General features: G+C 44.6%; 1 protein-coding gene across 3 annotated transcripts in view; it reads left to right on the top strand.

Annotated features, from left to right (window-relative positions):
* Positions 1-13,309, top strand: part of ERCC3 (ERCC excision repair 3, TFIIH core complex helicase subunit) — a 30,147-nt gene that overhangs the window by 14,819 nt on the left and 2,019 nt on the right. For all 3 annotated transcript variants that reach the window (XM_086362169.1, XM_086362177.1, XM_086362180.1), the window contains exons 11-14: positions 4,084-4,180; positions 5,293-5,410; positions 11,112-11,230; positions 13,140-13,292. In XM_086362169.1, the coding sequence (XP_086218295.1) occupies positions 4,084-4,180; positions 5,293-5,410; positions 11,112-11,230; positions 13,140-13,292 (487 nt within the window). The remainder of the gene's footprint in view (positions 1-4,083; positions 4,181-5,292; positions 5,411-11,111; positions 11,231-13,139; positions 13,293-13,309) is intronic.

Genomic DNA, 13,309 nt, shown 5'->3' with positions numbered 1-13,309 from the left:
TGTGGATTTAGCCCTCTTACATACATCATTCCATCCCCTACCTCCACTCCATCCCCACAAAATGTTTGGGGCCAAGTTAGTTTCAATGTTACATTTTTACATTTTTTTTTTATTAGTTCTGTTTTTTTTTTTTTATTGAAGGATAATTGCTTTACAGAATTCTGTTGTTTTCTGTCAAACCTCAACATGAATCAGCCACAGGTATACATACATCCCCTCCCTTTTGAACCTCCCTCCCATCTCCCTCCCCATCCCAGCCCTCTAGGTTGGTACAGAGCCCATTTGGGTTTCCTGAGCCATATAGCACATTCCTGTTGGCTATCTATTTTACATATGGTAATGTAAGTTTCCACGTTACTCTCTCCATACTTCTCACCCTCCCCTCCCCTCTCCCCATGTCCATAAGTCTATTCTTTATGTCTGTTTCTCCATTGCTGACCTGTAAATAAATTCTTCAGTACCATTTTTCTAGCTTCCATGTATGTGTGTTAGAATACGATATTTATCTTTCTCTTTCTGACTCACTTCACTCTAGGTTCACCCACCTCATCAGAACTGACTCAAATGCATTCCTTCTTATGGCTGAGTAATATTCCATTGTGTATCTGTACCACAACTTTATCCATTCATCTGTCGATGGGCATCTAGATTGCTTCCATGTTCTAGCTAATGTCAGTGTTACATTATTTTGACTCTGTAAGTATTGTTCAAGCCAAGGCAGGCAGTGTACTGTGATTACATTATTTCTTAACATGTTGTTTTTCCCTAGATTTAATAGTTGCCTTGTCATTACTTTTGCTTGGTTTTCTATGTAATTACTGAGTTATCCCTTTTCAGACTCCTCGTAAAATTCCCTCTCAGAAGGGTCAGATCCCTTCAGTGCTTCATCTTCCTGTCTTGCTCTGGTCTGCTGCTCTCTAGGACTCGAGATGCTGCCTGGCACCTTTGGGCACGCCTCTGATATCATCCTGGGAATTCCTTGTACCTCTTCCCTGTGTTGAAACCCCTGTTGCCACATCTCAAGTCTCCCCTTTTCTGGTCACTCATTTTGATGGAGTGTATCCTTTCGTAGATTTCTGAGAGAAGGTATGTAGAGGAAAATTTCATAAGAATTTGCTTGCAGATGTCATTATTCACTCTCACACTTGGTGAGTAGTTGATGGGGCCTCAGAATGTCAGAGGTAGGGCTGTTTTCTCAGCTTCCAATGCAGCTGTTTGTTTGCAAGCCTGCTTGATGCCCTTCTGACTCCTCTCTGTATGTGATCTATTGTGGTGATCATAGGTTTTCCTTCCCTCAAGAGGGTTTTAGAATCTTTTTTTCATTTTTGGAAGTTTGAAAACAGTGTGACTGGTGTGATCTTTTTTCTTTCATTACAATACATGCAGTAGACACTTTTCAATCTGAAAACTCATGTCCTTCAATTCAGAGAAGTTCTTTCTGTTTTTTCTTTGTTACTCATCTCTGTTTTCTCTTCTCTCTTTTTTTTTCGAGGGGTGAGAGGGCCGTGCTATGTGGCATGTGGGATTTTAGTTCCCCAACTAATGCCCCCTACGTTGGCGTCTTAACCACTGAACTGCCAAGGAAGTTCCTTTTCTCTCATTTTGAATTCCTGCTGGCCAGGTGTTAGATCTTCTGGGCACCTTCTCCAATTCCTCCCTGCCCCATCCCACCTTTATTTTGGTTGTGCCATGTAGCTTATGGGATCTTAGTTCCTTGACCAGGGATTGAACCCAGGCTGTGGCAGTGAAAACACTGAATCCTAACCACTGGACCATCAGGGAACTCCCATTTTCTCTTATTTTTTATCCTTTTGTCTACCAACTCTATTGAAGCTTTTGTGAATTTCCAGGAGTTCTTTATTGTCAACTGTTCTTGTTTTTTTGAGCAAGTACGGTGTCTTCTCTGTGGCTATTAAAGCTTTCAAAGCTTTCTTCTGTTCCCTGCACCATCTCTCTCTTCTTCAAGTGTTTTGTTTCAGCTCTGTCTTTCGAGCCCATCTTCTGATTTTTGGTGATCTTTGGCTCTATTTTCTTACCTAAGGGTGAGTCACTGAAAAGCTGATTGGCCTTTCTGTATAGCTTGGTGGGTTTGCCAGCCTGTGGACCTCTCCATGATCAGGCATGGGCCTGGCTAGTTTGTCAAGAAGTTGCCAGATGCCAGTGTCTCAGGGTCTTTTCTTTTGGGCTGGAAAGTTTCTCCAGAGAGGAATCTTACCGTTTCCTAGATCCCAGCCTGTGGCAGGGGAGGGAGTGGGGAATCCCTGTCTTTCTTCACTCTTACTCTTGCTTAACCCTCAGCTCTCCCTGAGGGCAAAGGGTCTCCCTCAGTGTGTTCAGAATCTAGGCAGTACATCTCCAGTTTCCTGCCAGGTGGGCAGAGGCATGCTTGGCGGCGGGAGTTGGAATCCGACACTGTTCCTTACACATACACTCTGTCCGTCTTCCTGTCTGTAATCCTGCCCTAACACCGACCTTCTGAGGCAGCTGGTGATTAGATCTTGAACCCTTTTGTGTTCTGTATAGAAAACTGGCTTGTTTTATGTTGGCTCTGCTTTCCTGCCGGCCTGGGCTTCTGCTTTCTCTGTTCTACCCTTTTGCTCTACTATCTCTTAGAGTTACCACCACCTACCTCAGGATTCTTACATCTAGTAGGTGTTCAACAAATGTTAGGTCCTTTTTCTGGAGGATGGTTACCCTTCTGTTTCATTTCCTATATGAGGGAACCTTCCCTGTGGCTCAGACAGTAAAGAATATGCCTGTAATGCAGGAGACCCAGGTTTGATTCCTGGGTCGGGAACATCCCCTGGAGAAGGAAATGGCAACCCACTCCAGTACTCTTGCCTGGAGAATCCCATGGACAGAGGAGCCTGGCGGGCTACAGTCCATGGGTTCACAAAGAGCTGGACACAACTGAGCAACTGACATTTTGACTCAAACTGAGGGCTTGCTGCTATATGAGTTGTTTTTCCTGATGATGATCACAGAGAAGAATCACCTAAAAACCTAGATGTCAAGAGACAAGCTGTTCTGAAGAGTACAGATTCCCAACCTTTTTCACAGCATGAACATCCAGAAAATAATAAATTTGTAGGGTGCTCCAAACACTCTGGAAGCCAGGCTCACAGGATTGGGGAAGCATCCAGCTGTCCCAGGCTTCGCCCAGCTTCCCCATAGGCCAGGGGGCTGCTCTCTCGGCATCCATGTTACCAGCTTATAGCACAGTGTCGGGAAGTGTGTGTGAAATAGCAAAAGCAGTGCTTCCTAGGCCTTCCAGGGAGCTGATGGGCCTGCACGGGGGAACAGCCACTTGAGTTCAGCGTCCTCTGGCTCCCAGCCTCAGGTGTACAGGTCTGAGGGCTCCTGGCAGGCGTGGGTCTTCCCCACAGCGTGGAGCCCGCCTCTGTTTGGTGTTGGGGGGGCCCTGCGCACTTGGCTGCTGTCCTCATTGTCCTTGTCGTCGTCACTCTCACTATCGTTATTGACCCTGTGGAAGCTACAAAAAGCACATCAGTACAGGAAGACTAGAGGAGTGACGCTGCCAGAGGCCAGGGGTGAGCCAGTGAGGTTGTTAGAAAGGGCTGTGCCCTTTGGCAGCTGGAGACTAGCGAGAAGTGCTTTGAACATAGCGTTACAGGGAGTCAGTGGGAAGAAGTCTGGAAGGGGTTCTTTTCTCCTTTCTTGGAGAATGCCTGTTTCACTTGGAAATGGTTCCTTCCAGGCTTTGGTTTGCAAATAGCAATGTTTTCTTTTTTTCCCCGTTGTGCTTCATGGAATCCAGGGGATTCTCCTTGTATAGACACTAAGCTTAGAGTGAGAGATGCTGAAGCAGGAAGGAGCACAGTCCAAAAACAAGAGAGTGAAGGGAGAATCTTGAAGAGAATGGTGACCTGCACCTTGGCTCAGGGGGAAGGGGTGGCGGCAGTGGGGGCGTGTTTTCTATGGGTCTCTTCCTGTTCTTCTTCCATGACAGAGGTCTTCCTGGGAGAGAGAAACCTTGCAGAGCTCCGTTTCCCTCTGACGTGCGTTCAGGACAGTTGAGGAGTGCTTCCGAGGTCTTCCTAACGTAGCTTTGTTCTTCTCTAGACCCTATATCTATGGCCCTACGTCCCAGGGAGAAAGGATGCAGATCCTCCAGAATTTCAAGCATAACCCCAAAATCAACACCATCTTCATATCCAAGGTCAGTGTGGCATGCAGCAGCCCGGGGCCTGGGGGCAGCTGGATGATTTCTGGGCAGTGCACTGGGGTTTGTTGAAGGAACATCATGCGTCAGTTTTCATTCCCGTGTGTCCAGTTTCTAGGGACACGGGAATGTTGTTTGGCGGGTAGTAGAAGAAGGAGATGTAGAGTTTAGTGTATACATTCTATATTCCTAATTCAAGGAGTATACACTCTAGCAAGTCCTTTTGTATGACTTAAGCTTTTTCTGCCTCTTTTGGGGATACAGGAATTTTAATTTGTATTTTTTTCGTATAAAGGGGGAAGTTCACTAAATACTCTGACAAAGGGAGGCATGTGGATGAGGTTCTCTTTGTGGGGTTGGAGATTCCTGCGGGCCGCGGGCAGCCTTTGTCCTGGCTCCTGTGTGCCTTGGGGGTGAGTGGTGAATGTGAACACAGTACAAGGTCACATAGGCCAGCTTGGTGACGGTTTCAATTTGCAGTCAGAAGTGGTAGCCTGACAGTGTAGAATAGTTGTTTAGATTAGAATGACCCAAAGCCCCAGAGAGATGAGATTTACCTATAACATGATCATAGATGGATCAGTAAGTACCAGCCTTTGATTTCTGTGTCTGGAGACCTTGATGGTGCTGCCGTCCCCCGTCCCCCAAGCTGGGGCAGCTGCCCTGAGCCAGGATCCAGCCCACTGCAGGCCGTGGGCCCTACCAGGTCACGTGTCCAGCTTGTGCTGTTGGCCTCAGTGGCCTCGAGTTAAGATTGTGGATGGTTTTGTGCAGACCTAGTTCAGTTGCAAAAAATGAAAAGCATCACTCAGAGTGTTGATCGGGCCCTCTTGTCTCTGGGCCTTAGCAGTTCGCACTAGGACTGTTGCTGAGACAGATGGTTAGGACCTGGGTCCTGACAGCTTCCGTAAGACAGCTCTCCAGAAGCACACTCGGTCCTAGAGACCTGCTTGCATCTGAGGGACCCTGGTATAGACTGAGATGGTAGTGATTGTTGTTCATAAATTATGTACAGAGCCTTTTTAAATTTGAGACTAGTTGAATTTTTTTTTCCTTTTTGTCTCACATATAAAAACCTTCCCAAGCTCACAGCTGTCTCATTTCTGCAGGTGGGTGACACATCATTTGATTTGCCAGAAGCAAATGTTCTCATTCAGATTTCCTCTCATGGTGGCTCCCGGCGGCAGGAGGCCCAGAGGCTAGGGCGAGTGCTCCGAGCGAAAAAAGGTACCTGCCCCGGGGCTCTCTTTTCCACCACTTCTGTCCGGTGCCTGTGTGATCGTGAGGGCGGGCTTGTGCTCCTGGGTTAGGTGGACTCTACAAGGGGGCGGGGCGGAGGGGGTTCCAAAGCAAGGACCCAGGCTCCTTGGCATTATTATTTCCATCTGGATGTTTTCCATGGCAGCTGTCTGGAACTCATAGTCTGAGCTGAGTGCTTATGTTCATGGAAAAGGGACCTGGGAAGCAGTGCCGAACGGTGTGCTTGTAGAGGGAGAAAGCAACGCTTTGGCCCCCAGTGGATGTATCGGAGCTGGAAGGTGCCCTCTGAACCTCGAGTTAAGAGTAAGGGGAGAGCTTGGCAGGAGCAGCCACGGTGGTTACCTCACTCCTAACCTGTGAAGAATGGTCCCCCGAGTGGCAGCTAATAGAAGCTTAGCAAATGAGGAAGCAAGAGGCATGGAGTTTCTGCTTGTTAATTGCAGTAAAGAGGCCTAGACCCCCATCATGGGCAGAGTAGAGACCAGTATTGCTGGCATCCTCCAGCACCCTCCTAGGGCCATGTAGGTCCTACAGGAATGACCCAGGCCCTGTCCTCAAGGGAGTCACTCATCTCAGGAACAGCTTGGACTGTTAGGGTTTTTGAAAATGATAAGATTGATGAGCATTTGAGTATATTTAGGAAGCAGCTAACTGACTGTGATTACAATGGAGACAGGGCAAGCTGTAGGAATAGCAAACGTGGGCTTGGGCCCCAGACCAGCTGTGTGACCTTGGATAAGTGATTTGCCCCTCTCAGCAAAGCAAATCGGTTTCTCATCCGAAGCAGGACTGACGATCCTTATCGTTCAGGGCTATTAGGAGGAATGAGACTACAGTACAGAATACAGTAGTTGTTGTTGTTTAGTTACTGAGCGGTGTCTGACTCTTTTGTAACCCCATGGACTGTAGCCCTCCAGGCTCCTCTGTCTGTGGGATTTCCCAGGCAAGAATACTGGAGTGGATTGCCATTTCCTTCTCCAGGGGATCTTCCTGACCCAAGGATCGAACCAATCTCCTATATTGCAGGTGGATTCTTTACTGCTGAGCCACCAGGGAGCCCCCCAGAATGTAGTAGACTCTTGGATAAATCTGACTAATATATGTGAAAATGACTCTTTATTTACTCGTTACTCTTCATCACACAGAAACAAATCTAATTTGAACAGCTCTTTGATTTTGTTTTTTAAAGTACTGTTTGAAAAAGTACAAAAGTACAAAGCTAGTATTGCCCTGATATCAAAACTAGAAAAGTTCACTACAGAAAAGAAAAGGACAGGCCAAATATCCTATGAATACAGATGTAAAAATCCTCAAAAAAATACCAGCAAACCAAATTCAGCCCCACGTTAAAAGGATCATTCACCATGATCAAGTGGGATTTGTCCCTGGGATGCAAACATACACAAGACACACAAATCAATAAATGCGATACCTCACACTGATAGAATTAAGGAAGAAAATTCATATGATCATTTCAGTAGATGGAGAAGAAGCGTTTGAAAAAATTTAACATCTGTGTGTAATAAAAACTCTTAACAAATTAGGTAAAGGAGGAACGGGTGTGCATGCTCACTCTCTCAGTCATGTCCGACTACTGGGACCCCACCGGACTGTAGTCCACTAGGCTTCTCTGTTGGTGGAATTTTCCAGGCAAGAATACTGGAGTGGGTTGCCATTTCCTCCTCCAGGGGATCTTCCCGACCCAGGGATCAAACCCATGTCTCCTGTGTCAGCTGCATTGACAGGTGGATTCTTTACTCCTGAGCCAGCTGGGAATCCCATAGGAGGAAAGTACCTCAGCATAATAGAGGCTGTGTATGATAGGCCCACGGCTGACATCATACTTAACAGTGAAAAGTTTGAAAGGTTTTCCTCTAAGATCAGAAGCAAGACAAGGACACCCACTGTCATCTGTTCATTATACTGGAAGTCCTAACCAAAGCAATTAGGTGTGAAAAAGGCATCAGAATTGAAACAGAAGAAGTAAAATTTTCTCTATTTGCATGTGACATGATTTTACAGGTAGAAAACCCTAAAAACTTTACCAAAAAACTGTTAGATATATTCAGCAAATTCAGTAAAGTTATTGGATACAAAGTTAACATTAAAAAATCAGTAGCATTTCTATACACTTATGACAAATTGTCTAAAAGAAAAAAGTAAAACTATTCCATTTACAAGAGCATCAAAAAACAATAAAATATTTAGAAGTAAATTTAACCAAGGAGGTGAAAGAGCTACAAGACACTGACGAAAGAAATGGAAGAAAATACAAATAAATAGAAAGTATCCTTTGTTCATGGATTAGAAGAATTAATGTTGTTAAATCTGTATTACCCAAAGCCATCTTTAGATTGAGTGCAATCCCTATTAAGTCTTTACTGGCATTTTTAAAGAAGTAAAAATAGTATTCCTAAAATTTATATGGTACCACAGAAGACCCTAAATAGCCAAAGCAGTTCTGAGAAAGAACAAAACAAGAGGCATCACACTTCTGATTTTAAGTTATTTAATAAAGCTTTGGCTATCCAAACAGTATGTTACTGGTATAAAAACAGATTATAGACCAGTGGAACAGAATCCAAAGCCCAGAAATAAACCCATGCAAGAGAGCTGAGAATACCCAGTGGAGTAGAAGACAGTCTCTTTAATAAATGGTGCTGGGAAAATTGGATATCCACATATAAAGAATGCAGCTCCACCCCTATCTTTCACCACTAGCAAAAGCCCGCTCAAGATGAATTAAAGACTTAAGTACAAGACTGGAAACCATGAAACTCCTAAAGGAAAACATAGGGAAAAAATGCTCCTTTGACATGGATCTTGGCACTGTTTTTTTTGACTGCCAAGTCAATAGTTGACTACATGAAACTAAAAAGCATCTTCACAGCAAAAGAAATAGGCAGCAAAATGAAAAGGCAGGGACTTCCCTGGTGGTCCCAGTGGTTAAAACTCTGCCTTCCGATCAGGGGCCGTGAATTTGATCCCTGCCCAGTGCTCTTGCCTGGAGAATCCCGTGGACAGAGGAGCCTGGCAGGCTACAGTCCATGGGTCTCAGGACACGACTTAGGGACTAAACTACTACTACAGGGGACTGAGGTCCTATGTGCTGTAGGCAACTAAGCCCACAGGCCACGATGGGAAGGTCCCGTGTGCCACAGGGGACTGAGGTCCTATGTGCTGTAGGCAACTAAGCCCACGGGCCACGATGGGAAGGTCCCACGTGCCACAGTGACGGCCCTGCACGTCTCAACTAAGACCCGATGCAGCTGAATAAATAAATATTTTTTAAAAAATAATGAAAATGCAATATGTGGAATAGGAGAAAATACGTGCAACTCATTTATCTAATAAGGAGTTAATATACATATAAAGACTTCATACAACCCAACAGCAAAAAAAAAAATAATAATTCAATTAAAAGCTGGGCAAAAGACCTGAAGAGACAGTTTTCCCAAGAAGATACACAAATAGCCAACAGGTACATGAAAGGTGCTTATCATCACTAATTATTAGGGAAATGCAAATCAACACCATGAGATTGCTTCACACCTGTTAGAATGTTATCAAAAAGTCAGTAGTTAACATTTGTTCATTGTCAAGGATGTAGAGGAATGGGAACCATTGTGTGCTGTTGGGAATGTAAATTGGTACAGCTGTTGTGGAAAACAGTATGAATGTCCCTTAAACAATTAAAAATAGAATTGGCGTATAATCCAGCAATTACACTTCTGGATGTATATCTGATAGAAATGAAGTCACTATGCCAAAGAGATATTTGTGCCACCATGTTAATTTAATGTCAGCATTATTTTCAATACCCAAGACATGGTATAAATGTTCATCAGCAGATGAATGGATGAAGAAAATGTGGTGTGCGTGCACGTGTGTGTCCATATATTGAGTTGAACAAAAAGTTCGTCCAGATTTTTCCATAAGATGTTACAGAAAAACTGGAACGAACTTTTGGGCCAACCCAATATAATAATCAGCCATAAAAAAGAAGGAAATCCTACCATCTGTGACAACATGGATGGGCCTTGACAATGTTATGCTAGTTGGAATAAGTCAGACAGACAAATACTATATGATCTCCCTTATATAAGGGATCTACAAAAAAACAAACTTAGAGGAAAAGATATCAGATTTGTGATCACCAGAGAATGGGGATTTGGGAGTGGGGGATTTGAAAGAATGTATTCAAAAGGTACACACTTTCAGCTAAATACGTACTGGAGATACGAAGTGCAACATGACGGCTATAGTCTCCACTGCTGTATGTTATACTTGAAGTTGTTCAAGAGTACATTCTCAAAGTTCTCATCACAAGGGAAAAGCCATTTTTTCCCTTTTTTTGTATGTGTGTTACTGTGAAATGACGGATGTGAACTAAAGTTACTGAGGTAGTCATTTTGCCATATATGTAAGTCATATCATTACGTGTCTATAGCACTATGTCATTTTTATCTCAATAAGACAAAAGAAAATATTTGTTATAAGATAATTAGCCCTTTTCTTTGCATCTCTGCGCTCTTGGAAGACAAACAATTGAATTCAGAGGCAGTACACAAATAATTAACTTACACTGAACTGTGAAGCAAAAACATTCAGATTTTCCTGCAGGACCAGATTTTTAGGTTACCTTGTTTCTGTGATAATTCTGTTGTGTCTTTTCTCTGAGCTTTTTATTCTTTTAGTAGTTTTAGCATAATATTTTCAGAAGGGTTATCCATATTGCAGCACCTGTTAGTACCTCATTCTTATTTATTGATGAGTACTATTCCACTGTATGAACTTTTAAAATCCATTTATGGACATTTGGATTATTTATACTTTTTGGCACTTAGAATAGTGCTGTTATGAAATTCATATGCAAATTTTGTCTGGACATAAGTTTTAATTCTCCTGGGTGTATCTTGGCATGTAATTGTTGGTCATGTAGTAACTGTATGTTTAACAGTTTAATAAACTGCCGGGCTCTTTCCCAAGTGGCTGCACCATTTCACGTTCTCAGCAGCAGTGTGTGAGGATTTCAGCTTCTCCACAGCCTTGACGACAGCTGTAATCACCCTTTTTATCCTCGCTATTCTGTGGTGTTCGGCAGTATTTTGTCATGGTTTTGACTTGCATGTCCCTGATGACCAGTGCCAGTGAGCTTTCTCCATGTGCCCATGGACGCATGAATCTTCTTTGTATATCTTCTTTGGGGAAATGTCTATTCAGATCTTTTTTCCTGAATATAACTGGTTTGTCTTTTCATTATTGAGTTGTAATAGTTTTTTTATGCCTTAGGGGCAAATCCCTTATCAGATGTATGCTTTGTAAATGTTTTTCCCAATTCTGTGAGTTGTTTTTTCACTTTTTTTATGGTGTCCTTTGAAGCACCAAAGTTTTTAATTTTGTTGAAGTCATTGTGCAAAGTCAGGGCAGTGACCCCTCTGACTGCAATGCTCTCCCACTGCAGGACTTAACTTTTTTTTTTTTTTTTTGCCACTTTATTTTTTTTATTAACTTTATTTTTTAATTGAAGGATAATTGCTTTACAGAATTTTGTTGTTTTCCGTCAAACATCAACAAGAATCAGCCATAGCTACCCTTTTGAGCCTTGGACCCTTAGTTCCTGGAGTTCTGATGGCTCATGTCATCCTTTTTCATGCCCTCCCCCCAGGGATGGTTGCAGAGGAGTACAATGCCTTCTTTTACTCGCTGGTATCCCAGGACACACAGGAAATGGCTTACTCAACCAAGCGACAGAGGTTCTTGGTAGATCAAGGTTACAGCTTTAAGGTATGTATCCATTTTGGTCTCTGGTCAGAGTCGGACCGAGGCTTTTTTCTACCCAGCCCTCCATGAGAAGTGGGGGCCACTGTCAGCACAGCGTGGGACAGGTCTCCGGCAGGCACAGAAGTTAGGGGACTGGGGGCCCCGCCTCAGACTTCTGTTCTCCTTGCATGAACTGTGGGGAGCTTTGAAGGAAAAAGCTTGTGTAGGCTCCTCTCCTGCCTCCAACCTCTCAGAGAACAGGGCCTCTGAAGCAAGCAACATGTGGAGTCTCAGCTTGTTAACTTTTTATAGTCATCTTGCAAAAAAAAAAAAAAAAAGATCCCATTCGACGTTGGTGGGAAAATGTGCTAAGCTAGCAGGGCTTGAGAAGCCAGGGAGCTGTGGCCACCACTGCGTGAGTGTGAGCCCTTTGGGTTTCCTTTCTCAGGGGTCCCCGCCAGTAGCTGGGAGAGCTCTGTCCTTAGCCATCAGTGAGCCTCAGCTTCCGTGAGCCTCAAACATCAGGAGCCATCCACGAACTATAAATCTGGTATTCTAATAACTTGGGAAACTCTGAAGCTTTGGCTGACTTTCATTGGTGAAAGCATTTGCTTGCTTTCCTCTTGACACAGATAGTAAATTTATGCCAGGATTTAGTATCCCAAAGGGTTTTTTTTGTGTGTGTGTGTGGAGGGTACTGCAAGCAGGGGACTGAAAGGGCGTTTTAGAACATACAGGTTCCCAGGTTCCTGATTTGTGGAAGCCTGTAGGCTGCCTCTCCAGCTACTTTAAATTGTATCTTTCTCAAATTGGTTTAGAGTAGAACTAATCAGGGAACTAACAGAGTTCCCTTTATCACCTTAGACAAGAGGACAGGGTTGTCCGACCCTCCTCTTTCAGTCAGAGGCAGTGACACTTTTCAGACTTCTCATGCTGAATTCTAGTTCAGGACACTTGGCACAGTTTTTCGAAGGATTTTCACTGCAACCTTTTTATCCGTCTGTATAACATTTGTGGTGAGAACAGCACTCGTACCTTCTGATTCCCAGGGGAGTCATAAGGGTAAGAGAAGCACTGAATCAGGAAGGGCTCTGGGTTCTTGACAGGTGAGCTTGACAAAGTGCTGAGCACGTGGTGGTCTGTGTTGGCTGGAGCTGCCTTTGCGAGCCTCACCTTCAAGTCTGCCCGCCGAGAGCAGCCAGGCTAGGGTTCCCAGAATCATGACCCTGGGGAGGAGGCCAGGGCAGAAGTGTCCCGCATCTGTCCTCCAGATCTGTGGCCACCTGAAGGGCTTAGCCAGGTCCTTCCTTCTAGGAATTTTCTTTTAAAATTACGTGAAAATTAGAGGGGGGGGAGCAGAAAAGAAGTTCCCTTCACGTAATCAATCCTCACTTTCTGCAGGTATAAGTAGGCCTTGTAGTGAGTTATCCCCAAGGAAGTGAAAACCAGATCTCCACCCTGCTGCTGTCTTTCTCTTTTAGAAAAAATATCCAATCATTTGTACATGCCCCTTCTGCTGGAAGCCCTGGGTGCCAGGCCTGGAGGTTGGATACCTTCTTAAAGGGCAACAGTCTGTGCCCTTCAGTTCTTGCTCCCTCCCTTTACCTGGTGCAAGATGGGAAAGCTACTAGAATGGTTCCTTGGAGGTTGCCAAGATCCCTGGAGATCTTCTGTAAGTGGTTATTTAGGTGCCATGTGTTGGGAGCAGATTTCCCTAGAATTTGCTGAACCTTTCCTGCCTTGCAGTCCTTGGCTGAGCTCCTTGTTGAGGTGGCTCCCGAGGCTGGGCTCTGCACTGCCAGAGAGGAGCTCTCTGTTATTAGGCAGCTTCTCTGCTGGGCCTGAGTGAGGAGCCGACCAGACCAGATGAGCCCAGGAGAAGGTGGGATCGGGCCAAGGGGGAGAAAACAAGAGGGTTCCTTCCGCTCTACAGGTGATCACCAAGCTTGCTGGCATGGAAGAGGAAGACTTGGCATTTTCAACGAAAGAGGAGCAACAGCAGCTCCTACAGAAGGTCCTGGCGGCCACTGACCTGGATGCTGAGGAGGAGGTGGTGGCAGGCGAATTTGGCTCCAAATCCAGCCAGGTGAGTGAGTAGGTGAG

This window comes from Bos grunniens, chromosome 2, assembly GCF_055505025.1.
Source record: "Bos grunniens cultivar Pamir isolate PY7600 chromosome 2, Bosgru_T2T1.0, whole genome shotgun sequence".
Classification (NCBI taxonomy): Eukaryota; Metazoa; Chordata; class Mammalia; order Artiodactyla; family Bovidae; genus Bos; species Bos grunniens.
The sequence above is the reverse complement of the archived record's forward strand: the minus strand, read 5'-3'. Positions and strand labels throughout refer to the sequence as shown.